This window comes from Gallinula chloropus (genome assembly GCF_964237585.1).
Source record: "Gallinula chloropus genome assembly, chromosome: 28".
Taxonomy (NCBI): Eukaryota; Metazoa; Chordata; class Aves; order Gruiformes; family Rallidae; genus Gallinula; species Gallinula chloropus.
The window spans coordinates 6,569,721-6,595,018 of record NC_140113.1 but is presented as its reverse complement, the minus strand read 5'-3'; the positions used below and the strand labels follow the sequence as shown (position 1 = coordinate 6,595,018).

Genomic DNA, 25,298 nt, shown 5'->3' with positions numbered 1-25,298 from the left:
GGAAGGGAACAAGTGTGGGGGCTCTACTCACCGATCGGCTTTCCTGTGTGGATGTCGATGATAAACCCAGGAGCCTGGTTCCCACACAGGATCTGGTACTCGGCTGGAAGGGGGACACTGAGGTCATGGCCATGCCTGACAGGGTGCAATGAGGGAGGGAGGGACGAGGGCTGTGCTATCAAGATACCCTTCCAGAAAGGGTGACTTACGGCTGGCTGGTGTGGGGCAGGGCTCACATGGCTTGTTCCAGGCCTTGCCAATGTTGTAGGAGCAGCAGCACATCTTCTTGGTCATATTGAAGGAGAGCTCGTTCTCACACGTGTCGTTGTAGTTGCGATAGCACACGCTCTTCCTCATGTCTGCAAAGACAGCCCAGACTGCGCCTTGTGCCAGCACCAGGAACAGGCTCTGCCAGCCCTGGGGCACTCACTGCTGGGGATATGTCACCCTGATCTGTCCTGGAGCTCAGGGACTGCAGGTGACACACAAGGGAGGACAACAAAGGGGCTGCAATAGTGGGCTGCAGCCCTGCTCCAGCAAGAGCAGTGGTCCTGCCCAGCAGCAGGCAGTGGCAATGCTCTGCTGGCTCTCTCACCGCTCTGTGCCGGCCACTCTCCCTCTAACCACTGGCAGGGTGAGCATCAGCCCCTCCAGCACAGCAAAAATGGGCAGTGGAGGGGCAGGGATGCTGTGAGGCGCTCATGAACACAGGCATCTTGAGTCCCAGCCCCTGCTCCCAGCCCTTCTTCTCCATCTGCTCAGCCACGCTGCCCACACCATGCTGCCCACGGGGTCAGGCACAGGCAGGGTGCTGCCAGACCCCCTTCCCACAGGCTTGGACCATGCCATACCCATGCAGTTATTTCCTCCGTTGACTTGCATGTACTCAGGGGGGCACACGCAGGTATAGTTGCCGAGGGTGTTGTAGCAGGTCCCAGGGCCACAGATCCCGATGTGAGCTGAGCACTCATCGATATCTGCCAGACAAAGGAGAGTGGAGGTCAAAGCACAGGGCTCAGGCAGAGAAGGGCCTGATGTGGGGTTGGGGTGAGCTTGGCACAGGGTGTGGATGGGGCTGGCACAGCGACCAGGTTGTCCTGGCACTGGGAAAGGGGATAGGGTTTGTGATGAGGATGGGAAGTCTGGAGAGAAAGGGGAAGGAATTCAGCCAACCCCTTCTAGGGCAGCCCAGATACAGGTACAACTCTGGCACACGTGTGTGCACACACACACACACACACAGACACACACACACACACACACAGAGACAAGCACAGGCACCAGGGCGCAGCTACCTTCGCAGATGCGTGTGTCCTCGTTGAGGTAGTAGCCAAGGGGACACTCACACTGGAAGCTGCCAAAGGTGTTGACGCAGTTGCCGCCCTGGCAGAGGCCCGGCAGCTCCTGGCACTCGTCGATGTCTGCGGGGAGAGAGCAGCTGGGAGCTGTTCACTGCCTCCCACGCCAGCACCCCCCGTGGGTTGATCCCACCACCTCCAGCCCCTGATGGTACCCAAGCAGCTCATCCAGGTGGGTGGAGAACACCCAAGGAGAGCACAGACTGGCTGTCTGTGATTTTGTGGTGAGGGGCTCAGTGGGCACCCGGCCAGCGCAACACCGCAGCAGACAGCACCCACACAGGGCTGGGCTCCTCCAGCACCCAAGCCCCTGGTGAAGGGGCCTGAGGGCTGGGTTGGCTTACCTTCCAGGATGACAGTGATGGGGTTGGGCCGGAAACCTTCTCCTCCAGGGCACAAGGTCTTGTACTCAGCTGTGGAGAAAGTCAATCAGGGGAATCCTGAGCTGAGCGGGCTCCCATGAAACAGGAAGGGTAGGGAGAACCAGGACATGCCCAGGAGAAATAAGCCATGAGGATGGTGACGGGGTCCAGATGGAGCAGCCTGACTCCCATCATATACCAAGCCAACTTGGCTGCCCTGTGTCTCTCTGCCCACCCCTGATCAGGGTTATTCTACACCCATTGCTCTCCCCCAGCCTACTGTGATTAGGAACAAAGGATCCAAACCTAGACTCCCCCAGGCACAACCAACATAATCTTCCCCACCCTACTTCACCTCTCCCCTGCCCTGGTCCACCTGTCTAGCTCTGCACTGACAGCCTCCTCAGCTTCCCTTGCTCCACTGCGATGAGAACACAATCTGGACCCAGGACCGCAGCCTGAGTTGAAGAGGCACAAGGCAGCAGCCCTGTTTCTCTTCTCTGCTCTGCACTCCCCATCTGACCCGTGCCCAAGTCCACCCCAGACATTTTCCCTACTCACTGGTGTTGGCTGGAGGACACAGCTCACAGGGGTTGCCCCACGCACGACCCAGGGAGCAGCAGCAGGACGCCCGGGTGACTCCAACTCCGATCTCTGCGCTGCAGGAGATGCCCCCGTCTCCTCGGTCCTGGGTGTCCAGGAAGCAGTTCCCAACACGGGTATCTGCACAGAGACAGCAGTGGGTGAGCAAAGCCTTGTGTGCACAGGAGGAAGGAAGGGAACTACCACCTCAAGAAGCAGAGAGGGGGATAGAGGACCCAGTTCTGTCCCAAACGGCCTCACCATCAGCTAGAGAGGGCCCACACCAGTGACATGAGGTGGGCCAGGCTTAAGCCCATCATGGACAGCCAGATACTTGGCAGGGCAGATCGTGGTCAGACACCCCAGCCTCTGGTAGTGGCCAGCTCCAGCTGTGAAGGACCAAGAAGGATCACCAAGGTCTTGGATGGAGGTTGTCCCCACTCACCCACGCAGCCCACACCAGTGGGGTTCAACTCGAAGTCCTGTGGACAGTTGCACAGGTAGCTGCCAGGGGTGTTGACACACAAGCCATTGATACAGTTCACAGGGTCTGCACATTCGTTGATGTCTGAAAAGATGGAAAGATGAAGGCTGAAAAGAAAGATGATGACTGCAACAGGAACCCCAGCCCTAAGCTCTGCACTGCACGTTCAGGGTGTATCCCTACAACCATGGTGTTCCTAGGGCTCTGCATGTGATGCTAGGCAAAGCATTTCTGGAAACAGAGCCTGCCTTGTCCTACCCCACACCACCCTACCTTGAGTCAGAAGAAAGGCACAGAGCCACACCAAGCCCTCCCTCCTCTCCACTGAAGGCCCACCTTCCAGTAGCATCAAGGCCTTGCCAAGGGCAAAGACACATCACCCAGGGACACTTAAGTGGCTCTGGGCTGGTTGTGTCACTCACTGTCATGGCTGGGGCAAGCTCACAAGTCACAGAGCAGTGATCCTTACCCAGCAGGCCTGTGAAAGCCCCATACCTGTGCAGTTGCCTCCACTCCTGTCCAGTTCGTAGCCATCGTCACAGGCACAGCGGAACATCCCGGGCAGGTTCTGGCAGGTCCCAAAGACACAGATATTCTGGAAGGTGCATTCATCAATGTCTGCAAAAGAGGGAGAACTGGGGACTCAGGACCTAGCAGAGTGAGGGCCAAGCAACAGGCCTCTCCTATCCCTGTCACAAAGCAGAGCCACAGCCCATCTGCTCAGGGTGGTTCTAGTGCCGTGGGACACCACCACCTCCTGGGTGAGCAGGACCAGGCACACTGTGTGTATGCTCTCTCCCCTCACCCCTGTTATGCTGATTTGTCCACATCTTGAATCCTTGGCTTAGCCCAGCCTCTCTGTAGGCTGGGGACCAACTCTTGTAGGTGGAAGAGCTGGCACCTCAGGAGCTTTGCACCACCAGGTAATGGTGGGTCTTGCTTAGTGATGGACAGTCCAGTGGAGAGACCAAGGCCAGAAGGGAGGTGGATGCTGGATCTCATGAAGCATCAATGAAATCTCTGTGCACTTACCCTGGCAGGCCTTGCTGTCCTCTGTGGGATTGAAGCCCATCTCACACTCGCAGCGGTAACCCCCAGGTGCATTGAGACACTGTCCGTTCTCACACAGGTTCACGTTGTCTGCACACTCGTCCACATCTAGAGAAGAGTCAAGCATGAGACTGACAGGGCATCCACCTGAAGATGGGAGCTTCCCTCAGCTTGCCCAGAAGATTCTCACAAGCTTGCTCCCACCCCTCTGCTGGGAGGCTGGGAGGAGGGGGCTGCAATACTTCTCATTGCCTTGATCCTCCCCAAACACCTGCTGAGAAGGCTGAGGGTATCTGAGCAGGCTGTGGTGCAGAGGCCTTTGGGGGACAGCTGGGCTGGGGAACCTCAGCCATGGGCAGCCAGGTGCTGAGTCAGGCTGGTGGCTGGGCAGGAGTGACTCCCTGTCCCAGAAGGATGCCCAAGGCACCTTCCTGCTGCCACCTGAGTCTCTATGCCTCACCTGAGCAGGAGAAGCCATCACCGTTGAAGCCTTCTCGGCAGGCACAGCGGTAGGAGCCTGGTGTGTTGACACAGTTGGCATTCAGGTTGCATTTGTGCTCTTCAGTTGCACACTCATCCAGATCTGGGCAGGGAAAAGACCTTTGTTTTGCCTCTGGCCTTTCCTCTAAGCCTGGGCAGCTAACACAGGGCCCAGGTGGACACACAGCTCTCCTGGGATGAGAACTCACCGTTGCACTTCAGCCCATCTCCAAGCCAGCCCGTGCGACACTTGCATTTGAAGCTCCCAGGCACGTTGATGCAGGAGGCGTGCATGTCACAGTTGTGAGCCCCAATCTCACACTCATCAATGTCTGCAGGAAGGAAGGACACCAGAGCTGATGCTCAGCTCCCCCAGGAGAGGAGCAGGCAGCTGGGTACAATCCTGCTAACAGGTCTGGGTACCAATGGCTCCTGGGAGCCTGAACCCCAGGGGATGGGAACAGGGTGCTTTGGAGAACCCTTGTGCTGAAGATCTGGGCTCTCTCCTGGAAGATGGAGACACAAAATGAAGGGCAGGTCCTTGGGCTGACTATAAACCAGGAAAATGTCCATTCTGGCCTTCCCAGCAATCTCTGCCTGCCCAGGAGGGGCTCCCAGCACACAACCACATCCCCAGGCATCCACTGCATCCCCAGTACAGGGAAGGGTTCTCTCCATGGCAGCTGCAGGAGGTGTTTGAGAGGGGTCCCACCAGCATCCCTACCTCCAGGTCTGGTGAGTTCCCACCTGTGCAGCCTGTGGTTCCCTTCTTGACGAAGTAGCCCAGCTGGCAGTGACAGATGAAGGAGCCCTTTGTGTTTTCACACTCGCCGTGCAGGCAGATGTTAGGGTTGAGATCACACTCGTTCACATCTGCAGGAGAAAAAGCACTTGCTTGGACTACCAGAGCAACCAGGACCCGACTCTGGGGTGAACCTGTTTCCCTTCCTCCCCCCAACAGCAGGCTCGTGATGCAGTGCTGGCAGGTGCCCAGGGCACAGCCTTGTCCTCACCAATGCAGGTCTTCATATCCAGGGATGCCATGAAGCCGTCGAAGCAGAGGCAGCGGTACTCCCCAGGGATGTTAGTGCACTGCCCACCGTCACAGATGTCTGGATTATCCTCACATTCATCAATATCTAAAAGAGGAAACCATTGCAAAGTAAAGAAATTCGAGCCTGTGAAAGGGTACTGAGGGCACAGGAGGGGGCAGGAGTGAGTCAGAGGAGGAGCTTTGCTCCAAATCACGTAGTTACAGGACTCTGGAGCCTGAAATGAGGGGCAGGACATTGAAATGCAAAGCAAAACCACCCTCCCAGGGGAACAACCTCTCTGAACTGACTTAAAACTGAGACACCCCCTCCTTCACCCTGAAACCAGCACTATGGCTGACTGGCTATGACACAGAGCTCCCTGGGGCAGCACCTCCAAGAGCCAAGCTGGCTCCTTACCTGCACATGACCTCTTGTCTGGCATCAGTGCGTAGCCCTCGCTGCAGCTGCATTCGTAGCTGCCCTCTGAGTTGGAGCAGTGGGTGTCACAGCCGCCGTTGGTGATGGTGCACTCATCGATGTCTGGGGGGGAAGGGAGAAGTCAGGCAGCTGCTCGGGCCGTGGGCTGGGCCATGGGCCTTGCAGAGCTGCTCAGACACAGGGATGGAGTGGGAGGGTGCTGAAGAGGAAACAAGGCTGGCCAAGCCAGAGGGCGGCACCTCTTGCCCTCTCTGCCAACCACAGTAGTTTCACAGCGATGAGCACCCCGTTCCAGCAGTGCTCAGCCAGGAGGTTCCCCCCTTGCCTGGCACTAACTTGCCCCCAGCCCCAGCCCAGTGAGCACTATGGAAGGGATGAGGCCAGGAGGGTTCTGGATTCATGCTGGGATCTTGGTGCAGCTCTTTGGGAAAGGGGAGCACTCACCAACACAGCCTTGCCTGTCCAGGGTGGCCTGGAAGCCCGAATCACAGGCGCACTGGTAGGTACCAATGACGTTGACGCAGCGCCCGTTGCGACACAGGTTGTCACTGAGGGAGCATTCGTTGATATCTGGATGGGAAGAACAGTTTGAGCAGCCAGCCACGCTGGTGCCATGCTGAGCATCACTTGGTACCCATCCCTGGGGGTCCCTGCTGACTCCTGTCTCCAAACTGGACTTGTCATTGCCCCATTGACCAGCCTTCAGTGAACAGCAGGTGGAACAAGAGACATCATAATTGTACTGAAACCCTGGGGATGACATTGGTCCTCCCTGGATGAGTGTGTTCTACTCACACACAGGACTGCAAGGAGAGATCCACATCTCCCCATATCGTTACCCTTGAACAAGAACTCAGGTCACAACAAGGCTTTGCATCATCTCACCTATGCAAGTGTTCCCTTCAGACATCAGCTCATGTCCAGGGGGGCAGATGCATTCAAAGCTGCCATCAGTGTTCATGCAGATCCCTCCTCGGCACAGCAGTGGGTCTCTCTCACACTCATTGATATCTGCAGAGAATGACATGAAATGGGGTGGCCTGTCTCCTTCAGCTGGCTTTTCCAGATGATGGGGTGCTGGTGCCAAACACCACAGACCCATCACCAGAGATATATCACAAAACAGAGGGACAACACAAAATTAACAGGGCAATGAATCCAAGGCTTGGATGAGTCCACTGGACTCGCAGTCAAAGTATGGACTTTGGGAATCTGCAACTCTTGCCTTAACATCCATAGAATGTAAAGCGTAACGTAAGGAGGAATAAAGGTATTAGCTTTGTCCAGCAAAGACTAGAAGGATAGCTCCTAGCTTCCATCCCACCTGTCTTAGTGCATTTCCATAAGCCCCATCAGCAGATTTTCCTTGGAAAATGTGTATTGTGGTTGGTATAAGACTAAGAGACAAGGCTTTCTTGGGGACAGCCCTTACTGTAGTCCCAGTATCACACACAGGGCTAGGGAAATAGTCTCTGTGTTTCTGAGAAAAATCCCATATGGACAGAGAGGGACTGAGCTTCCTAGGAACTGGAGATCCTGAAATAGATGAAACTGCTGTGAGAGAGATGTGATCCAGCCAAACACAGATGAAACCAGGCTGCTGGCATTAAAAATGCAAAACAGTGATGGAAAAGTTTGCAGGTGCAAGGCTAAAAACCAACCAACCAACCAAGGGAACCACTGGAATGGTGCAGTGGTGATGGCTGGGAACTAAAACCAACAGGAGGAGGAGATACAGCACTGCAAGGATCAGAACTGGGAAGCTTTGTCAGCTATTCATTCTCCATGGCACCAGGAGAAAGAACTTTGGGATCTACTAGAATCACAGAGTCACAGACTCAAAGAATTATAGGGGTGGGAAGGGCCCCCCAGAGCCCATGGGGTCCCACCCCCTGCCCAAGCAGGGTCCCTGGGACAGGGCACACAGGTTGGTGTCCAGATGGGGCTGTGGTACTTGCAGTGCTTCACAGTGCAAGTTATGCTCTTTGGAAGGGCAAGTACCAGATGAATCTGATCCTTTACCTCTCAATCTCACCTAATCTTATCCTCTCAACAGGAATCTGGGAATGAGGTTCTCCATTCTGGTCCCAGAATAGATTCAGAAGATGTTGCACTCCTGCACGTCCCTAACACTGGCTCAAGATGTCCTGCACTGACAGTAAGAGAGCAGAAAAGGGGAAGGTCTCTGGCACAAGAGGATCCATCTGCCCACAGTTCTACTCTGAGACATGTGCATTCAGAATTCAAAGCCACTGGGTGCTAGAAATTAATTGAAGGAGCTAAAAAAAAATGCCCCCAGAAGCCCTTAGTGACAGCAGCCCAAGGGAGTGATGTCAGAGACGTTCAAATAACCCATTTTATTCTCATATGTTGATTTTTCTGATCCCAGGCTTATAATTAAGACTGGAATCTTTCACCTTACTTGAATAAAACACCCTGTTGAGATTTTTCAGCCTGTCTGCAGCTGAAGTGGACTGGAATACATCTGCCAACGGGGATGATGGGCCCCTACTACAGTCCTGCAGGACCCATGGCTCCTGTTCCCTGTGGTGGGAGACTGTTCCTAATGAACTGCAGGATGGAGGTTGAGCCCTGATGTTGATTATTGCCAGGGGCTGGCAAGAATTCATCCCTTGTGAGGCCAAAGCCAAGTTCTTCTGCCAAACACAGGCAGGAAGAAGTTAATCCTTGACCATGGGAAGTGTCATAGTGTCACAACACCCTCTGGGGTGAAACGACTCAATCTCCTGTCAGCTAGGAAACAGGATTAAGGTGGAATCATGCGAATAATTGTGAGCATTTAAAAGAGAATAACAATTAAACACAGCATCCTCACATAAAGATACTGTAAATCTCCTACTGAAAGAGGTCAGTTGGCCATCAGTGGGCACTGTGACCTTCTCAGTGTCTCAGAAATGGAAGAGGAGGAGGAGGAGGATCAGTGTGATCTGTGGTAACCTGCTACAAACTGTACAGAAAGGACAGAAAACCATGCCAGGAATATATTTGAAAGAACACAAGAGAATCAAATATGAATAATAACTAAATGGTACTGAATCGTGCCACAGATTGATGTGGTTTGAAAAGTCCAAGCCAAAGCAGAAAGAGCAGAAAATTAAGACTAGGTCAGTCAGACAAGTTAAGTCTGGCTAGACAGCTGAGAAGAGGAACATGGTATGCCAGGAATTAGAGGAGAGCAGCAGTCTGGCTGACTTGTTGGAGACAAACTGAGGCACTGAGGTCATTGATGGGATTTTTCTTTTTTTTTAAGCTGCAAACAAGAATTATTAAATTGAAAACAGATGAGAATCTGACAGAATAAAAACAAACTTTGGCCAGATGGGAGGAGCTGTGAAGAATTATCTGAGGATAAAGGGCCATTAAACACGCAGGTGAAAGGGAAGCCTTAGGACTGTAACTGGAAATAGAGAGGGGTAGAAGAATGCAGATGGTCTACCAGGACTTCTCATGAATGACTTGATCTGAGCAAATGTTTGGGGTACTGGGCAGGGGCCTGATCAGTGGTTGAAGCTGATATGAAATTGCTGAGGACTCCAATCCCAAGGGAAGGTACAGAAACAGCTACTGTTGGTAGATATCCCAGGCAAGTCAGACCAGGGTGAAAGTCATTGTAGAAAGGATCTGGTGGAAAGCAGCCTGAGAAAACTGGGTGAATCAGCAAGATTCAGGGCTAGAAAAGACACAAGCTGTGAAATGATGGACCTCTTGCTGAGAGGTGTGAGATATCTGCATGTTCTCCTGCCAGTGGAGGCATTTCATTTATGGCACGTGGCTGGAGGATGTGCAATGACAGGAGGAGGCCAAGCAGTGCAGTAAGACCAAAGCTTAACGTGTCTCCTAGTACAGGAGTGGAAACAATAGATCTAATCTCAGCTTTCATCTAACAATGATATAATTGACAGCTACTTGCAAGGAACATATATTATCTGGAAAAGGGACCAAGCTCCATGTAACTGGATTAAAATGGCTCATGTGGTGTATGAGACAGAATTTCACAGAATCCCCAGGCTGGAAAAGACCTTTAAGATCATCCAGTCCAACCATTCCCATCCTGTGCTGAACCAGATCCCTGAGCACCTCATCTACCCTCTGTTCAACACCCCCAGGGAAGGTGACTCAGCCCCTCCCTGGGCAGCCTGTTCCAGGCCCTGACAACATTTTGGGGCAGGTTGGTGTCCCAGGTTAAGAAGATAACTGTGGTTTAGGATGGGAGACCACACAAAAAGATCCACAAGTTGAGAAACATTCTGCAAAGGTGTTTGAAAATATGTAGGTTAATGTAAGGGTTGAACATATATTAATGTCTGGAGATGGATGTACATTTAGAGTGTGGATATGTAAATAATCAGTGGCAGGATAAATACTAGATGGGTAACACAAGGCCAAAAAGAATTAGAAGGAGATGAAAAGGAAACAGCCAAGAGTGTATGAGAATTGGAGCTCACAGCCATTGAGTTCAAGCTGCTGCCCTGGCAGAGCCCCACCGTGTACTAGCCAACCCCCAGCACAAAGGCTGCCATCTCCCTGCATAGCAGGAATGAAGATACCAGGCATGGATCCTGTCCCAGCTCAGTGACAATGCCAGGCTCAGGCTCCAGCTGCTGGTGGCTGAAACAAGAGGAAGGTTAGTGGCCAGGGTTTGGTGGGGGGGAAGATCCAGGTAAATGAAGGTTGTACAAGAGGAAAGAGGCAATACAAGGCCTCAGCCTTACATAAAAGGGAAGGGAACATTGCACTGGGATTACAGGGAAATGCCCTTTGGGTGTAGCAAGCAGGAAAGGGGTGGGAAAGAACTTGAGAAAAGATGTTTGGTGGCCCCATAGGCTCCTGGGGTGGACCCCCCTCTGGGCTATGATAGCTGAGGTGGCCAGGAGGTGGCAGGGCAGGAGTAAGGATGTCCCAGGAGTATCATGACAGGAAGAGCCCAAGACACTGCCCTGGGCCTGGCACTATACCCAGAGTCCTCCCTGACCCTGTCCTGTGCTGCCAGTCTCCTTCCCCAGCTCAAGAGGCACCACCAGCCCAGGCTCTGGGCTCTGCTCCAGGAGGTCCTTGTAAGTAGAGGTCTCTGAGGGAAGGCTCCCAGTTTTGGCCCCAAGCCTGGCCACCTTTTCCCAGTCTGCCCTTGCCTGGCACAGTGCAGAGCCCTGGGGCACATGGGGCCACCAGCCCATGTAAAACACAGCATCTACACCAGGAGGCAGAGGCTACAGCTCTGCCTCTTTGCCCCTCTTTCTCTGGGGGGCACAGCCTGTGCTCTGCCCCATGAACCACTCACTTCACCCCACATATGCTTTTCTGTCCTCCCAGGGTGACATCTACAGTGTGCTCAGCCACACACACAGCACCTCCTCTCTCTACAGCCCCCTGGCTCTGCTTCTGCAACGGCAACAAGCAGAACACCCCGGGCAGAGCAGGGGCTGCTCAGATGCACAGAGAGCAGCCTGACACGGAGCCCTTTGTCAGACCTGGACCAGCCACTTCCTTCCCTGGTGCAAAAGAGCAAGGGTGCTGCCCTTGCCCAGAGACAAGTCCTCACCCATGCAGTTCTTCATCATCATGAAGCCGCTCTCGTAGCCTTCGAAGCACTCGCACTCGAAGCTGCCCGGCGTGTTGACACAGGTGCCATGGCCACACAGGTCCGGCGAGATGCGGCACTCGTCGATGTCTGGGGGATGAAGACCAGGTAGTGGAGGCAGGACAGACCCCAGGCGCTGCTACAGCTGACTCTGGGCTGCCTGTACTGCACATCAAATTCACTGAACAAGGACTGGAGAGTCTGACCCAGAAGACCAAGGAAACTCGTCTTCCTGGAGGGAGACACAGCAGCTAAGCTTTCTCCCTGGCGTAGGGCTGGTCCTTCACCCCACAACTGGGAGGAACCTTCTGCTCACAGTCCTGCCCTTGGGTTCTCTACATGTCTCCAAGATAACTGCCATGACTCCTCCGGCATGGAAGCATCCCACAAGGCAGGCAAGACAGCAAGATGGGCAAGAGTGGTTCGGAGTGGGGTTACTCCTCCCTTACCTGTGCAGTTCCTTTCCTCAGCATCCAAAGCAAAGCCGTTGCCACAGATACACCTGAAGCTGCCAATGGTGTTTCGACAGGTCCCATGAGTGCACAGCCCAGAGAAGACCTTACATTCATTCACATCTATGGGTGAAAGCAGAAGAGCAGTGTTTCAGGGAGGGGATGTCTGCAGTGAACCCAGAGCCCCAGGGCAGGCAGCAGGTTCCCTGGGCTGCAGCTGAGCAGCTCAGCAGCTCCCCTCTTTTCTTTCCCTCACCTTTGTAGAAGGGTCTTCCTGAAAGCACGTCTCCTCTGTTGGCAAAGCCGGGTCCCCTCGGGCAGATGGCCTTGTACTCACTGGTGCCAGCCTTGGGACACTCTTCACAGTCGATGCCCCAGGCTGAGCCCACAGAACAGCAGCACATGTCGATCCGGTACTTGCCTGGCAGGGGCTCCGTGCACTCATCCTCATCCCACTTCATGTAGCACTGCTCCACACGCACGTCTGGTGAGAGAGCAGAGCTCAGCCCTTGCCTGCAGCACCACAGCTGGCAAAACCAGATGGACAATTTTCCATGACACAGTTAGCAAGGTCCTGGGACAGCTCAGGCTGGGGCACCCACCAAACAACACCCAGGCACGGGCCATGTGGACGAGGCCACCTTGTTTGGGATGCTAGGAGAGATTTAATAGAATGGACAAGGGTCGTGTCATTAACCACTCAGGTTCTCTCTTGACAGTTTAATCCCTGACAATGATCAGAAGCTGTGGACCCTTGAAAATGGAGCACACAGATCAGGCTACCCTTGAAGTCCACCTAAGGAGAATGATGGTACTACTGGCTGGACCTGGGGATGTGATGCTGGGGCAGCCTTGCCTTAGGCAGGCTGCTGGGCTTGGCAATCCCTGCCAGGTACGAAGGGCCATCACCCAGTTCCCAGCACTGCTGCGTGAGGACCTCTGCAGACAGGGCTGAACAGGGACCAGGAGGTGGGTGAGATGAGGGCTCCTTACCCACACATGTCCTAGCAGTGCCATCAAGGGTCAGTCCCTCCGGACACTCGCAGCGAAAGGAGCCAGCTGTGTTCACACAGCGCCCGTTGGGGCAGACGCCAGGGAAGACCTCGCACTCATTCACATCTGTGGGCACAAAAGCAAGAGACAGGCATGAGAGTGGCACATGGCCAAGCCCAGCATGGCCTTGAGGGGCTGCTGGAGGAGGTGAGAGGAGCCCAGGGCTGCCCCCAGACTAAAACTGGCAACTTGTTACGACAAAAACGCTCCATGAACAGCCACATCCACGTGGGACCTTGGCAGGCTGGAGAAATGGGCTGCCTGGAGCCTTGTCCAGTTCAACATGGAGAACTGCAAAGTCCTGCACTGGGGAAGGATCAAGCCCATGCACCAGTATATACTGGGAGTCCCCTAGCTGGAAACCAGCTTGGCAGAAAAGGACCTGGGAGTCCTGGTAGACACCAAGTTGAACATGAGACAGCAACGTGCCCTTGCTGCAGAGAAGGCTAATGGTATCCTGGGCTGCTTTAGGAGGACTGTGGCCTGCTGAAGGAGGTGAGTCTTGCCCTCTACTCAGCACTGGTGAGGCCATAACTATGTCTAGTTCCTCCATATGAGAGAGAGATGAGCATAATGGAGGGAGGCCAACAAAGGGCCAGAAGTGTAGCTCCCCCCCCAGACTCAGAGATACAGGACAGCAGAAAATAAACAATGACCATGTTCCAAATGAAGAAAACAAGATCTTCTGATCCTGCAGCACTCTACCTTCACAGGTGACCCCCTTCATCCTCGCATATCCCCGGGGACAGGCGGTATCTGCAAGGGAACAGGGGAATGTCAGCAGAGAAACGGGCCACCTCCTGCCTTCCTGCTCCCTGTGCCAAGCAGAGCCCTTACCGATCTCACAGCGCTCGCAGGGGCTGCCCCACGCTGCCCCCAGCGTAGCACAGCACTCCGACTTCAGAGTGGCCCCGTTGATGTTCACCTCGCAACGCCCATCCTGGATGTTCAGCCAGCAGGTCCCTTTCATGCTGTCTGCAGGGGCAAAGACAAGGTGTGAGTGAAGAGCTGCTCCTCAGTGGAGGTTCCCAGCTTCACAGCAGCCAGGCTACAAGGAGAAGCTATCCCTGAGCTGCAAGGTGACTACTGCTCTCCAGGCCTGGAGCTACACAAGGTTGCCCAGGGCCCCAGCCAACCTGGCCTTGGACACCCCCAGGGATGGGGCACCCACCCCCTCTCTGGGCAGCCTGTTCCAGCCCCTCACCACTCTCTGTAAAATCTTCCCCCCGATATCTCCTCTCCCCCTTCCCTCCTCCAGCTTCACTCCAGCCCCCTTGTCCTGCCATTATCTCCCCTCTTAACAAGCTGATTCCCCTCCTGTTCCTCTGCTCCCTCCAGGGACGGGGAGGCTGCAGTGAGGTCCCCCCACAGCCTTCTCTGCTCCAGCCCAGGTCCTTACCCACACAGATGGTGCCACTGGGGTCCAGCTTGCTGCCTGGGGAGCACTCACAAGCAAAGGAGCCAGCATTGTTCCTGCAGACGCCGTTCACACAAGGGTTAGAGGTGCACTCGTTGATATCTGTGGGAAGAAAGGGACTGACACTGCAGGTCCTGCCATGGGACCCAGGGTTCTGGGCCAGAGACTGGGGGAGATGAGAAGCCAGGCACATGAAGAAGGGATGTTTCCAACTGTTCAGAGGATCACCAGTCTGGACTACAGGAGTCCAGCACAACTCAAGTATGGACCACCTTGAAGGGGATGGGCACAGTCAGCAGGCACCATGAAGTTAGGGAGCTGCTTTAGGACTGAGCCTGGGGGGTGCAACTGCTTGGAACTACTGGGGAGTGGTGGACCCACTCGCTCAGGGCTGAATGTATCTGTCTGAATCAGACATGAGGCTACACCACATTTGCCATAGAACCATAGAATCCCAGCCTGGTCCTGGTTGGGAGGGACCCCAAGGGTCCCAGAGCTCCAACCCCCTGCCACAGGCAGGGACACCAACCTCCAGGCCTGGAGCTACACAAGGTTGCCCAGGGCCCCAGCCAACCTGGCCTTGAACACCCCCAGGGATGGGACACCCACCCCCTCTCTGGGCAGCCCCTTCCAGCCCCTCACCACTCCACTCCTCACCTTCTTTAGAGAACAGCAGGGTTTATTTTTTTCTCTAAACAGACATTTCTGTGCAAAGTGCCAGTTCTCAAACGAATGAGGACTTTGTGGGCAGGAAACAATTTCCCCCACTCCAAACTGTAAACTTTCAATCAAATCCCCCCCAAACTTGCAATTTTGGTGAGGTTTTAGCTAAAATTTTGGAGGCCTGGAGGAAATTGTTCTGGTTTCCAGCCACTGCAAAGCCCAGATGTTCTGTGTTTGGATGTCCACTGTTCTGAATGAAGTGTGAAATTTCCCCCCAGGCTAAAAAACCCTCAAACCCACAAACCCCAAGGCTGGACCTTCTCCAGGGCAAACCACTGTGGTCAGAAGGGAACCAGAGGCATGTCAGACGTCGAGTTCCTTTTCAGGGAGGACCTCAAACCACAGTTCACTCTTCACACCCTGTGGAAGTGTTCTCTGTTGCCCCCAGAGTCACGTTACCTTCACAGGTATCTGTCTCCGTCCTGAAGACAAAGCCCTTGGGGCAGGTGCAGGTGTAGCTGCCGGGTGTGTTGCGGCACAGGCCGTTGTCACACAGCAAACGATTGACAGTGCATTCATCCACATCTGTGGGCAGAGAGATGGGGTTTCTGAGCTACATCACCAGTGGCCACTCTTCTACCTGCCGGCCCTACAGAGCCCTGGCAGCCTGAGAGGCACAGAAAGTGGTACCATCCTCAAAGCAATACAATCATAGAATGGTCTGGGCTGGGAGGGACCCCAAGGGTCCCAGAGCTCCAACCCCCTGCCACAGGCAGGGACACCAACCTCCAGGCCTGGAGCTACACAAGGTTGCCCAGGGCCCCAGCCAACCTGGCCTGGAACACCCCCAGGGATGGGGCACCCACCCCCTCTCTGGGCAGCCCCTTCCAGCCCCTCACCACTCTCTCTGCAAAGAAATTCCCCTTAAGATCTCATCTAAACCTTCCTTCCTTTAATAGGAAAGCCCATTAAATCCTGTACATACAGTTTCTCTCAGAGAAACTTGTGTTCTTCCACTTGGACAAGATACCCCTGAGTGGGGACAGTGCTTGAGGGCATCAGCTGCTGCATGACCTCAGGCTCCTGTGCAGCTGGAGGCCTGTGGCTGGCTCCCAGCCTCATACACAAAGTGTGTGCCACCCTTTCCCCACCAGCACCCAGCTCCTGGTTCCTCCCCCTGCCACCCTGGGCCCAGGCTGCCCTGAACTCACCCACGCAGTTCTTGCCCGTGGGGTCTGACTCGTAGCCCAGGTTGCAGATGCAGCGGTAGCTCCCCCGCAGGTTCTCACACATCCCGTTGGGGCAGATGTCTGGGTTCAGGGCACATTCATTGATGTCTGCACAGACACAGAAGACAAATTAGAGGGACCACAGCAAATGCAAACACAGAAAGTGGCAACCCCTAAATTCATGTCTCCTTGGTGTCAATAGCCAGCTGGAGCATCCCTCAGGAGAAACTCCTCCTGGTTTGTCCTAGTAGGTCCTAGGGAGCCTTGTTCCTCTCCTAGTGCTGTGGAGCTGGGCACCTCTGTCCTGGGGAGGCTGATCCAGCACAGGGTTCTGAGCACAGGAGAGGACTGGCTAAGGGGTAGAGACATGGCTCAGTTCCACATCAAGGGCTCTTGGGTCCTTTTGTTGTGTTCCTGAGCCTCCTCACAGCACCTTTATCCTAGGCACTCAGGTCAGAGTGCTGAGGTCAAAACCTCAGCTTCAGAGACTTGCCTTGGACACACCTGCCTCAAACTGAGATCTTTGGATAGTTCTGCAGCCACGTGTGGTGAGCAGCACAGCCCCTGCTGCCCACGAGCGCGGTGGCTGGGCTCAGGCCTGCAGGATCTCTGGCAGAGAGAGTCATGTGCCTCTCTGCCATCACCTACCTCCTGTCTGTCCACCCTGGCAACAGCACCAAGTGCCTGGTGCACGTGCACAGAACACAGAAGGTTGGCAGCACAGTGGGTGGCACCTCTTCCTCTCCATCAGCATCATCTCGCTGCCTTTTTGGAACAAAGCTCTGGTACCCAAAGAGATTTTACCACGGTGAGAACCAGCCTCCCCCCAGAACAGGGCAGGTTTGTGTTTGCACAGCAGTGTCCTCACAGTGCCAGATGGCAAGCAGCCCAGGCCAGGGCTTCCCAGACACTGCTGGCCTTTGTCTCCACGCAGTTGGAGTTCAGTTACAGACCCAGGGAAAAGTGACCCTGGAGAGCACAGAAGTGCACATGGTCCTGGCTGTGGACAGTGATGGGCTGACCAGAGCAAGTCTGATATTAGCTTCTTGCTAGAAAGCATCTTATCTCGTTAGTCTGAGACTGACTTCGGCCAAGATACGGTGCCCTGGAAAGAGGCCCAAGAAGCCACCAGGGTTTTGCCTCTGGCTCATTCCCATTTGGAAAGTTTTGAAAGGCTGTAGCTATCTGGCTGCTTTGTGCTCTTCCTGCTGATCCAAGCACTGCCCAGGGCTGGCAGCTCAGCCTCCTGCCTGACCTCTCTAATTCAAAGCAGCCCCTTGGCAGCCCATCCCAGCACGCGCTTATCACCTCCCTCTCCCTGGGAGACTGTGAAAACCCCTCCTCCTGTGACCATGGAGCTGGAGGGCAGAGGAGGGAAACAAGCAAGGGGATGCAATTGGTCACGCTCTTCATTCCCATCAAAGCAGGGAGTAAAGCCAAACTCTGTGTGTGCATCCCCAGAAATGCAGTTTCCACAGGGTGCCAGGAATCAACCGCTCGACCCAACACAGAGTCCTGGGGGATGTTTGCTCAACGTCAACTCACGGTGCTTTGGGGAGAAGAAAAGATGCTCAGCACCCCTCTGCCCCAAGCCTGTGCTCATGCCCCAGCCACAGACACCCATCAACACAGAGGTTGGCTCCTGCACACACGGACACCCACCCAAGCTACCCTGTGCTCTCACGTACGTGGGCGTAACGTGCCAACTCCCCAGCACGCCCGCGCACGCTGCCTGCTCCTGGGGTCACGCAGATGCACCTACACCCCTCTAAAAGCAGCTGAAAGGAGGCTTGAGAGTGACATTAGATGTGCCTGTCTCGAATCTGGTACGGGGGATGCACATACCTCTGCCATCAGCTGTTATTCCAATGCCGCTGCTGCAGAGAGCCTGGAATTCAGCTGTGTAGAGAGCACAACAGAGCCATTAGCTTTCCCAGGCAGTTCATGCACAGTCACATTAATTTGGGGTAACACTGGGTTTCTTCTTTTTTTTGATAGAACATCATCTGTGGGCTTCCAAACCAGTGTCTGCTTAAACTTATATAATGTGTATTTTAGACCTGATACTCACAGTTAGTAGCCCAATGCCATGAGAATCCCTGTAGTGAGCTCAGCATCAGATCTGTGGATCCAACCTAAATTGCTGACTACACAGCATCCCTTTTCCCCTGCCTACTGCTTTCTTGTGATGCTAACAAGCTGCCTAGGCCATCTCAGGGACCCATAACATCTCTGAGCACCTTCCTGGCTGAGTAAGCTGGGACTGTTCAGCCTGGAGAAAAGAAGACTAAGGGGGGACCTTATTAATGTTTATAAATATCTTAAGGATGGGATGCAGGGGGAAATGGGCAGCCCCTTTTCAGTGTCTGTGGGGACAGGACAAGGGGCGATGGCTGCAAGTTGGAGCACAGGGAGTTCTGCACCAACATGGGGAAGAAATTTTGCAGACTGAGGGCAAGGGAGCCCTGGGACAGGCTGCCCAGGGGGTGTGGAGTCTCCTTCTCTGGAGAGATTCCAGCCCCGTCTGGACACCGACCTGTGTGCCCTGTCCCAGGGACCCTGCTTGGGCAGGGGGTGGGACCCCATGGGCTCTGGGGGTCCTTTCCCACCCCTGTGAGTCTGTGAGTCTGTGATGTGCAAGAGGAGCTCACCGGAGTTCTTGGCCGGACAGGGTTGGCAGGGTTCCCCAAAGCCATGGTCTGGGTTAGCACAGCAGCACTCGGACTTGGTGACAGCGCCCGGGAAGGGACGAGCGCACGTGCCCTTCTTAATGCCCCCGTAGCAGGTGCTGCGCATGTGGGTGTCCACGCAGACCCGCCCGTCCACGCCGATCGCCAGCCCCCCCAGGCACTCGCAGCGGAAGGAGCCCTCGGTGTTGATGCACCAGCCGTTCATGCAGATCCCCGGCGTCTCGCACTCGTCGATGTCTGAGAGGGGAACAGACACTGGCTGTTACCTACCCACAGGCACCAACACGCACGGACTCGAGACTCTTCTGCAGGGAGACTTGGCGCCGATAAGGGAACCAGAGAGGCAGTTTAGAGCATCCCATCATCTGGCTGTCCCTGAGGGATCAAGGGAAGGACTGAGGATCTGGGCTTCTCCAGTCTCCAGAGACCCAGTCCCTTCTCAGAGTAGCAGGGTCCAGTCTCTGCTGTTAACAAGGCAGTGAGGCAGAGAATTCACCCCCTGTCACAGCAGTATATTGAAGAAACACTGTGTTCTCCTCCTTTCTGCCCTCCACCATCCCATCCTAACCTTCCTGGCTTTGGGACTGTAGCGAAAGGGGTTGTAGAGGCTGGGAAAGCTGTAGAGATGACTGTTACTAGCTCATGTTGGTCATACACAGCTTCACAGCCCTGCTGAACCTTCTTCAGAAAGAGGATTTAAGCTCCAATCTGTGGTGAAGTAGTGGAGGTGCAAGAACATTTTCCCTTGTGTCCATTCTGCTGTGAGGAGGGAATTTCTGGTGGTGGAGTAGGAGATGCCTGGCAACAGACCTGGTTTTTCTCAGCTCCCTGTGCCCTCAGACAAGTCCCCAGGAAGGTGGACAGCAGGCTGGGAAGAGGGCAGAGACCATGCTTGGGGACACACTCACCGACACAGTACCGCCCATTGGGAGCCAGCACAAACCCAGGCTTGCAGATGCATTTGAAGCTGCCGTCCTCGTTGATACACATCCCGTTGAGGCACATGTTGGTTGTAGCACATTCATCATGGTCTGGGGAGGACAAACAGAAAACAGGAGCTGAGACCTGCAATAAGACTCTCCTTAAAAAGTCCTCACCCAAAAGCTCTGTCCCCCATGTCACAGTCCCCATGTCACAGTAGATTGCTCCTTATGGCAGCGGGTGCTCCTCAAGGCAGAGTTCCTGTTGCTTCTCCTGGTGGGAGCTATCCTGCTGTGTCCCTTCTGCTCTGGGTATCCTGGGCAGCCCATGCAGCTCGCAGCAGTGCTCAGACACTGGCTGCTGAAGGCAACAGCTCTCAGGGTGATGGACAACATCCTGTTCATGCTCCTAGTCCCCAAAACGTATAGGAGCGCTAACACCCTTATAAAAATGCCTCCCTACTTCAGTGACACTGAATCTTCTCTCATTTTGAGATATGCTCTACCCTAGCAGCATCTATCTGGGACAAAAGGAGTACCATGCAGATTAAAGTACCCACCAGTCCCCCAGAAGGACACAGTCTCAGTCCAGTCCCAACCTCTCCACGGCCACAGATGACAGCACACCAGGAAAGAGCTTACCAACACAGTTCTTGCCATCAGGGGTGATTTCAAAGCCAGCGTTGCAGATGCACTGGAAGCTGCCGTCAGTGTTGACACAGCGGCCGTTCCGACACATCACCCCGTTCATGATGCACTCGTCGATGTCTGTGAACACAAGGAAGTAGCAGCAGATGGAGTGAGAAGCAGTTTTGGTTTCATTGGCTCCATGAGAAAGCCAGGCAAGTGCTCCCAGACACAAAACACACCCTGCTCCAGCACCACACTCCTGAGATGGAACGTGGAGAAGATCTCTGCAAGTGCTGGAAGCAGCGTGGCATTGGTGCTGCTGGCAGCTCTGGGATCTCAGGCCCTCCACAATGTCCTTGTCAACCTCCTGCCCCGGGGCACCTTTGCAACTCAAATTATCCATGGGCTGTTCAAGTCCATGGTAGGCATCAGAAGCCCCCACAGCATCAGTCTGACTCAGCCCTGCTATAACACAGCACAGAGATGTGGTCCCAGTGCACCAAGAACGTGGTGTCCAGTTGCTCAGGATGCTGAACCCTTCTGAGCAGAGGAAAAGACGACTGTTTCAGGAAGGGGGTTGTTCCTGACCCCTTATCAAGAGCTGGAGAAGACAGGATGAGCTACATTATGAGCAAATTGCAGAAACCCAAGTGTGGCCCCAGCAGCAACAGATGATCCAGACACTTTGTAGACTTCTCCTAACATGGAAAAATCCGTTTGAGAGGAGCCTGGCAGAAAAGGGTCCTAATCACAGATGAAAGGGGGTGGCCCTGCAGCTCCTTTTGAGCTGTATCAACAGAAGAGCTGTGTGTGTGAGCCCCATGGGATGGTTTCTTGTCCTGACAGCTAGAGAGGTCACAGCTGAAGAACGACAGCCAATTTTGGCACTGCACATGAGAAAATGGAGGAAGTTGAGCAGATAAGAACACGGACAATGAGAAGCTTAGAAACACTATCAGTGAGAGGAGATTGGGAGACTTGCATTTGTTTAGTCTAGAGGGGAGATGACAGGGGGTTACAAACTGCAGTTTCCCAACATGTGAAGCACGTAGAGGACAGTGCTGAACCAATTTTAACGGCCAGAAAAAGAATCACAAGAAGAATTTGGCTTGAAATACTTCATTTGGAAATTAGGGAAAGCCTTTCACATTGGGGGATCCTTTGGAAACCCCTTCATCAGAATCCACTAGGCAGCAAAATAAATGAAATCAAAGATCAGACAGCGACAGGGAAATTTCCCTTTGCTTCTTGGCCACATGGGACCTGCCCTTCCCGTCATTCCTCTTCAGCAGTCCCTCACCTAGAGCACCATCTTGCTGCAAGACACTGACAGAACAACTCTGCCAGGTGTCCCAATCCCTTCACTGACACAAACACTCCTCAAAGCCCTCTTTTGTCAAGATAAAATGCTGTCATCTTTAAAGAGAGTCCTGCTCTTGAAAAGCACTGTCATTTCCTTGATTGCTGCCAGCCAATTTTAAGGTAGATGAGAGGAGAGGAAACCTCTCCTTGATAGACTTCAGGACACTGCTGGCAGCAAGATTAAGTTGTTCTGAAATGCCATCACAGACCTGGCTGGGAGGCTGGTTGGTGCTGGGTTCTCCTCACTGCTTCCCCTTTAGAGCCATGATACTGCTGCCAACACTCTTGGAGCACTGTTCCCTCCCAAAAGCAGAGACAGAAAACACTTACCAATGCAAGCCTGCTTTGTGGGGGTGCTCTGGAAGCCTTCGTGGCACTTGCAGTGGTAGGAGCCGGGTGTGTTCACGCAGTCACCATGCACACAGGGGCTGCTGGAGCACTCATCCACATCTGCAAGAAGAAAGGCCCAACCTGTGAGTCACCATCATGCAAGGAGCAGATGTTGTGCTTGGTGAGGAGGTTTCATGCTGGACCCAATAGGGTTGGACTCGATCTTGGTGACGTGGTCTAGTGTTGGACCCAGTAGGGCTGGATAGATGGTTGGACTGGATGATCTTGAAGGTCTTTTCCAACCAAAACCATCCTATGAATACACAGTGAGACAGCAGGAGACGTTCTCAAGGTTGCCTCCTGTGTGCTGCTGAGCCCATCCTTTCAGCTGCAGTGCCCAGCATCCTGACAGCACGGCCAGCACAGCTTCTCTTCCCTTGAGTGAATCAACTGCACCACTCAGCTTGGTGCCAACGTCCTGAGGGTGCACTCTGTCCCACTACCTGTATCTGCATCCAGGTTGCATGGTTGGGTTTTCCTGTTTTCAAGAGTTCTTCTAGCTGGGTGTACTTCCAGCTGTGACATCCACCATGGCTAGGTGGATCCATCCAGCTGCTGGATTGCCACACAACCTAAGGTCTGGACAGTTATTTCAGTCCTTGGGAGGTCTGCTTAGGTGGAGATGCCAGCCTAGGGGGCCTGTTCTTTGCAGATGCAGTGAGTGGACATCATTTTCTTTCACCAGGACACATTTTCAGAGGTCTCATTAAAAAATAGCCCACTATAAAATGGTATCTCTTTTGAAAGATGCCATCCTCCTAATTCTAATTACTCAGAGATCTCAAGCTTCTGAGTAGGCTTGCACAGCCACCAGCTAGCTGGGCTGACTGTGGTGGCTGCAGCCTAAGCCTGTGGGGTAAGCAGAGCAGGCAGCTGCCTGAAAACTGGTGGAGTGCCCTGCCCAGGGACTGGTTATCTGGGGCTTCCCACAGCAGGAACTGGCCACCGCCAAGCCAATGGCAATGTTGTGGCTACCAGAGTTGTCACCCCAGACATTTCTTGGGGAAGACTTATCCTTTGCATCCCATATCCTTTGCATCCCATATCCTTTGCATCCCATATCCTTTGCATCATGCTGCTTCATTACCTGACACAAGGGCTCTGTCTCCAGCCTCTCATGGGGAGCTCTGGCTGGAATGGGGGCTGGCTAGCAGCTGGAGGTGCTGTTAGGAGCAGGCACGTGGCACAGCTGGGGCTGACCTGGGTGTGTGGGTGCCGAGCAGAGCGACTCACCGATGCACTCCCCGCGCACGTCCTGCTTGTAGCCCATGTTGCACTCGCAGCGGTAGCTGGACGGGGTGGGGATGCAGCGGCCGTTCAGGCAGAGGTTAGTGAAGTGCTTGCAGATGTCGATGGTCTGATTCAAAGTGGCAGTTCCTGGAAAGCACAGAGACAGGTAGAGGATTACAGCTCCCCTGGCTGTCCCCAGGCAGCAGGGTGACAACTCCAGACACCGTGAGCCATCAGTGGTCCTCCTGTGCCCTGAACAACCACGGGGCTGCAGAGACAAACGCAGCTGCTTCCGAAATCTCTGCAGGGTGCTGCAGTACCTGGCACGGCTCTACCCCACAGACACACACAGGCCTCTCAGGAGCAAGGTGGGCATTGGTATTTACTGACACCCAGTGCATTTTGATAGGCAGGAGGAGCTGTACCGGGACGTGCAGGGGAGGGGTGTCCAAGGGGGTGGGAAAACAGTTTTGTTTTGGGGAGGCAGAAAGTGAGGTGGTGACGTGAAAGCTCCTCTCCTGTTTGGTAATTAGAAAGATATTCTGCACTGGAGCCAGCCTCAGCTCCCTTGCTCTGCCAGCAGACGCTGTTTGATCTGCTTCTGGGCTCAGCATCCTGCACAGCATTAGTGTCACATCCCATCACTCCCCCCGTGTCAAAATAAACCCTGTAGCTGGCTAAGAGCACAGGCACTCTGCTCGTGTGTGCGCGGCGCGGAGCAGCGGGCCGGCGCGCAGACAGACACGCTGCCTGTGTCCTGAGACAGGCAGCCAAACTGGGTCAGCACAGCAAGAAAGGCAGTTTAATTACCGATGCTTGAACTTCCTGGGCCCATTCCAGGCAGACCTGGGATCCCGCCTTGTCCATTTGCCCCATTTGGTCCGATGCCTCCAGGCCCGTTGAGTCCCGGCCCAACACCATTGGGCCCAAATCCAGGAATTCCTGGAAAGCTCCCAGGGAACCCTGGCACGACTGGGAGTCCTTCGATGCAAAGCCTGCGGTACTCATCTGAAACAAAACAGCTGCCTTAGTGTTTTTCCAAGAGCGCCTGAATCCCCCCCTCCTGCCCCAGCCAGAGTGCAGAGAACAGAGGGAGGAGACGGCCCGGCAGGACGGATGCTGATGGGAACAGGGTGGATGGGTGAGGAGAGGTTTAACACCCTTCACTCCAGAGGAGATGATGAGACACAGCTTGCCAGGATGTCTGGCAGCGGCTCCTTGGGGTGCATGGGGGACAACTGACGCTGTGGGGTCCCTTCGTGCAGGAAAGGATGGGGCACAGGAGGGTGCCAGACAACGTACAGCTCTGCCCTGCTCAGAGCTGGCGGTGAAAGAAGAGGCAGAGGGATAGATCCAGAGTGCTGTGCCTCCTCAAGGCCTCCTGCTGCTGGGGCTCACCCTCGTTTGGCCCCAAGAGACAATTATGGTGGGAGCCAGCGAGCTGAAGGGTAGGAGGAAAGGATAAATTCTTGCCTTGGCTGAACTCATCTGGCTCAACTTCAGAGAAGACACAGGCAGGAGAGCCAGCATCCCCATGTAACCTTTCCCTGGGTGTTATGTTGACGGTTCTCTGCGTCAAGGCTGGGGTACCAACAGGCCCATCAGGGCCACGGGTTGGCCCCGCAGCAGGAGGCTGCACTCACCAGAGCCCCGGACAGGACACATCTCTGGAGTCTGAGCAATGGCCCAGCAGCGCCCGGAGTCGCAGCAGCACTGCATCTTGGTGTACTGCCCAGGAAGGTCTCCGGCACAGCGGCCCCCGATCAGAGCAGAGAAACACGTGCCGATCCGCTGGTCTGCAGAGAGGGGGAGGAGAAGGAGACACGTTTGTATCATCATCATCATCATCACCATACTCTGGGTCAGGTCTGGAGT

The 25,298-nt window shown here is 54.4% G+C and overlaps 1 protein-coding gene across 1 annotated transcript in view; it reads right to left on the bottom strand.

The window, feature by feature from the left end:
* The window catches only part of LOC311201740 (fibrillin-2-like), a gene marked incomplete at both ends in the record, with an annotated part of 94,397 nt that overhangs the window by 13,072 nt on the left and 56,027 nt on the right, over positions 1–25,298 (bottom strand). Inside the window, 33 exons of the mRNA XM_084276167.1 lie at positions 32–103; positions 210–359; positions 852–977; positions 1,296–1,421; positions 1,703–1,771; positions 2,282–2,443; positions 2,748–2,870; positions 3,282–3,404; positions 3,819–3,944; positions 4,297–4,419; positions 4,526–4,648; positions 5,064–5,189; positions 5,330–5,455; positions 5,768–5,890; positions 6,233–6,358; positions 6,674–6,799; positions 11,349–11,477; positions 11,837–11,962; positions 12,096–12,323; positions 12,833–12,958; positions 13,598–13,648; positions 13,730–13,867; positions 14,292–14,411; positions 15,432–15,557; positions 16,184–16,309; positions 18,047–18,100; positions 18,853–19,128; positions 19,800–19,922; positions 20,454–20,579; positions 22,134–22,253; positions 23,427–23,570; positions 24,234–24,431; positions 25,067–25,219. Coding sequence (XP_084132293.1) covers positions 32–103; positions 210–359; positions 852–977; positions 1,296–1,421; positions 1,703–1,771; positions 2,282–2,443; positions 2,748–2,870; positions 3,282–3,404; positions 3,819–3,944; positions 4,297–4,419; positions 4,526–4,648; positions 5,064–5,189; positions 5,330–5,455; positions 5,768–5,890; positions 6,233–6,358; positions 6,674–6,799; positions 11,349–11,477; positions 11,837–11,962; positions 12,096–12,323; positions 12,833–12,958; positions 13,598–13,648; positions 13,730–13,867; positions 14,292–14,411; positions 15,432–15,557; positions 16,184–16,309; positions 18,047–18,100; positions 18,853–19,128; positions 19,800–19,922; positions 20,454–20,579; positions 22,134–22,253; positions 23,427–23,570; positions 24,234–24,431; positions 25,067–25,219 — 4,314 coding nt within the window. The remainder of the gene's footprint in view (positions 1–31; positions 104–209; positions 360–851; positions 978–1,295; positions 1,422–1,702; positions 1,772–2,281; positions 2,444–2,747; positions 2,871–3,281; positions 3,405–3,818; positions 3,945–4,296; positions 4,420–4,525; positions 4,649–5,063; positions 5,190–5,329; positions 5,456–5,767; positions 5,891–6,232; positions 6,359–6,673; positions 6,800–11,348; positions 11,478–11,836; positions 11,963–12,095; positions 12,324–12,832; positions 12,959–13,597; positions 13,649–13,729; positions 13,868–14,291; positions 14,412–15,431; positions 15,558–16,183; positions 16,310–18,046; positions 18,101–18,852; positions 19,129–19,799; positions 19,923–20,453; positions 20,580–22,133; positions 22,254–23,426; positions 23,571–24,233; positions 24,432–25,066; positions 25,220–25,298) is intronic.